Raw genomic sequence first — 3,870 nt, 5'->3', positions numbered from 1 at the left:
ACTGGGTCTGGGGGTTCCCAGAACTCTGCAAATTTAATTAATTTCTACTTTTTGAAGTGAGAATTTGAACAACAAACTTAAGATAATAAATCTGAAGATCGCTTGAGTTCATAAAACCAACAAGTGATATCGATCCAAGATTTTATTAATAGACAATGTACAATAATTTTTAATAATGCAGTTTTTTCTGATATTGGACAATATTAAATTTCATTGTGAAAAAATCACAGGATTTCTTGCAAACCCACAGACAATTATCTTATTAGATTGCAATTTAGTTAATAGAAAACTGATTATATATTAAAAATTTATAGTGTTATGTGCAAATTAAAGATACAGCATTTTCCTTCACCTCAGCCAGTTCTTACCAAATTTTGATCCCTGTGTGCTTTGACACACTCAGCTCACACACTCCTTTCTATCCTCATTACTACCCTATCTAGGCAGTCCTATTTTGCACTACTAGAACAGTCTCTTAACTGGTTTCCTTACTGGCTTCCATTCTCATCACTGTAATTTCCATAAAGCAAATGGAGTTATCTTTTTAAATTATCTTGTTCCTGCCTGTTTACCTTCAGATCTCAAACCACATAGGCCCCTTTGCCCCGTAGAGTAGGCACACATGCCAAAACTTGTCACCACCCCAGGGCTCTTACACTCATTCCTCTTGCTTCATCTTCTTGGCATCTGAATATTAGTGTAAATGTTCTATTCTCATACTCTCTCTTCCTTAATCATGTAATCTAAAATAGCCAGCTGGCCAAGCGTGGTGGCACATGCCTGTGGTCCCAGCTATGTGGGAGGAGAGCTGGAAAGATCGGTTGAGCCTGTGACTTGGATACCAGGCTGGAGAATGTACCACAATCCTGCCTTAAAAATAAAATGTCAAACCAGTGACACCACCTATTCACATCATCCAATTCTTTGCATACTCCTTTGTATGAACTCATGCTTTTACTACTTGTGCATTTGTTGTCTTTCTCCATTATAATGTGAGCTCCACTGGAGGTCATTGTTCCTCTTTCTTGGCATTTTTATTGCTATACCTCTAGCAATGAGAACAGTGCCTGGAACAAATGTGTTGGATGAATTAATGCTGTATTACTTTGACGTAGCTAAAAGGATTTAAAATATACTCCCCTTGTCCTTTGTTCTGTCCTTTCCCCTTTTTCCCTCTCTTTCTCACCGTCTTTCACTTTTAATAATTATACCTTCAATAGTGATGACAAGAAAAAGTAACTTTTTTTTGTTTTATAGTCACTGTGTGCTACTTAGTATAAAGCATAATAAAATTTGTATTTATTATATACTGGGTAGTTTGCATGTGAGTTAGACTGTATTTAACCCCATTTTTACTGAGTTGGAAACCAAAGTTCAGAGAAAAGTTAGGTAACTTGTTTTGATAGCTACCTAGTAAGAGCAGTGAAAAGATTAAAAGTCAGTGGTTTTATTACAAAGCCCAGAATGTCTTTATTATCCTAAGTTGCCTGAAAATGCTGGAAATTATAATCAGAGGTAAAAACAACTTAATTTTTTACAAAAATAAAACAGGTTCTTCAGCCCTTTCTCTTGAATGAAGGCTACTTGTTTGGGCCCCATTTTTCTTCTGTATCAGTAGTAACAAGCCTACAGCCCATGTGCCACAGTCAGCTATTTGTTATCCTTGAAAGCTCTAAAAGGTTTGCTATCGCAGTTCTATAGTATCATCTACTCAGTATATTTTCAAGTATATTAAAAAAAAATGGGGTGAATTTCTTAAACACTCCATTAGTAACATTATACCAATGATTCTTACTAAGTAGAGGGAGGAAAAGTTTAGTAGTTGGGAAAGACCCAGTTCCCTTAGGGGGGTACAAAAATAAAGACCATTTCCATATGTTGTTCTAACTTACAGCTCTCATTTCTTCAGTGCCTTTTGCCAGGTTGAGAATGTTCCCCGTTTGGACTATTTTTTCAACTTACTCTTTCAAAGAGCACTTCAGCCTGCTAAACTCCATTCCAGTGCCAGTCCCAGTGTTCAACAGTATGACGCTGACAGTGCAGTACTTTTAGACAGTCTCCCTGGAGTTCGGTGGCTTACACTTCCACAGGAAATCAAGGTAATCTGAGGTGTCATAAATAAGAATCAAACCTGTCACTGTATAATTGTTTGTTTTCATTCTTTCCCCCCTAGACTTTTTGTTAATTTCAGGACTATAGGCAAGAATTATAGAGGCAACTAGTTGATGAAATAGGAGCTCTAGTACAGTAAACTTAGACAAGTCTTTATAAATAAAAATGAACTTTCTCATCTTACTTTAAATTTAAGCTTTGTAGGGCTGAGGTTATAGCTCAGTAGTTGTTATGGTTTTGGAATAGTTGTCCCCCACAGCCTCATGCAGTCATGGGGTGGCATCTGGAGTTGGTGATTGATTATTGTGAGTGTGGATGTTGCACCTGCCCTGGGGCAGCTAATTTGCATTACAATGTAAGGAGGGAAGAGAAGCTAGCTACCCCTCACTTGCTCTCTTGCTCTTTGTCACCCCCATGAAAAGTTGCTTTCTGCTATGTGCTGCTCTGCCTTGGACCCAGCTGACTATGGACTGAAACCTGCAGTAACTGTGAGCTAAATAAACCTTTCCTTCCTGCATTTTGAGTGTCTCCCAGCAACAGCAGAAGAGTAACTCAGTGGTACAACACCTGGCTAGCAAGCATAAGGTCGTGAGTTTGATTCCCAGTACCCACACACACAAAAAAAATTAAGCTTTATCCAAGCTTAAAATTTGTTACAGCTTATGTTTAGATGTCTCCCCGAAGCCTTAGGCAGCCACAGATGGGGCATTTTCTGAAGTGGCTGGATCTAGTATATGTAATGCTGGAACTGATTCATGGTACAATGCTAGAATAGACAGTGTTAAGTATAAGGGGGAGAGTGCTACCCACCCTAAATAACCTGGATAAGATATAAGGGCCAGCAAGAGCTGTGGTTGTCCATTGTTGTTTTGCTATCTTCTTCCCATTATGAACCATTTCTCTTCTACAATACCTGTTTGCCGTGCTACCCTACCTTGGAACTAGCCAATTACGGACTGAAACCTCTACAAACTATGAGCTAACTAAACCTTTCTCCCTTTAACTTTGGGTGTCAGCTACTTTGTCTCAGCAATGAGAGAAAAGTAACTAAGACAGAATTCTTTTCAAAAATCTTAAATTGTATTCTTACTCTGGAGTTTTATAACTAATTTTTAATACAAATACATCTGTATAAAGATTAAAAGTGAACACACTAACACATAGCATTCTTAATTAACACAAAAAATCATTTTTTTTGTTTTGTTTCATTTTTTTGGTGCTAGGGACTGACCCTAGGGCAATGCTTAACATATGCTCTACCATCACTGAGCTCCTTCCCCAGCCGAATACAGTCTTTCTTTACATAAACACTTGGGGTTGGCTTTTGGTTTGTTCCATGTATCTGTTGCTTACCAAATGTAAGATTTTTATCATGATGGTTAAGTACTGTCAATATAACTTTAGTCATATTTATACCCAGAATAACTTTACTGTTGAATAATTGACAGGATCATGAGAAATTTACATCAGAGTAGATCACCATGTAATCTGTTTAGTTTCTCTGTTTACATTAGTATTAAATGAAGCACTATTCCACAACCACTTCTCTTGTCTGAAAAGCAATTCAGGCTATGTTACAGAAAAAAAAAAAAAAAACTATTTCAAGATTCTACTCATCAGGCCAGACATAGTAGCATACCCTTATAATCCCAGCACTGGAGAAGCTCAGGCAGGAGAATTTCTGTAAGTTCAAAACCAGTCTTGACTATTCAGTAAGTTCAGGACCAGCCTAAACTACAGAGTGAGACCCTGTCTTAA

The 3,870-nt window shown here is 37.5% G+C and overlaps 1 protein-coding gene across 1 annotated transcript in view; it reads left to right on the top strand.

The window, feature by feature from the left end:
• Intu (inturned planar cell polarity protein) overlaps window positions 1-3,870 on the top strand; it is an 81,558-nt gene that overhangs the window by 55,091 nt on the left and 22,597 nt on the right. Inside the window, exon 7 of the mRNA XM_023708746.1 lies at window positions 1,910-2,099. Coding sequence (XP_023564514.1) covers window positions 1,910-2,099 — 190 coding nt within the window. The remainder of the gene's footprint in view (window positions 1-1,909; window positions 2,100-3,870) is intronic.

The sequence above is a fragment of the Octodon degus genome, unplaced genomic scaffold (assembly GCF_000260255.1).
Source record: "Octodon degus isolate 3935 unplaced genomic scaffold, OctDeg1.0 scaffold00530, whole genome shotgun sequence".
NCBI lineage: Eukaryota > Metazoa > Chordata > Mammalia > Rodentia > Octodontidae > Octodon > Octodon degus.
Note: the sequence above shows the minus strand (reverse complement) of the source record. Positions and strands in the feature narration are given on the sequence as shown.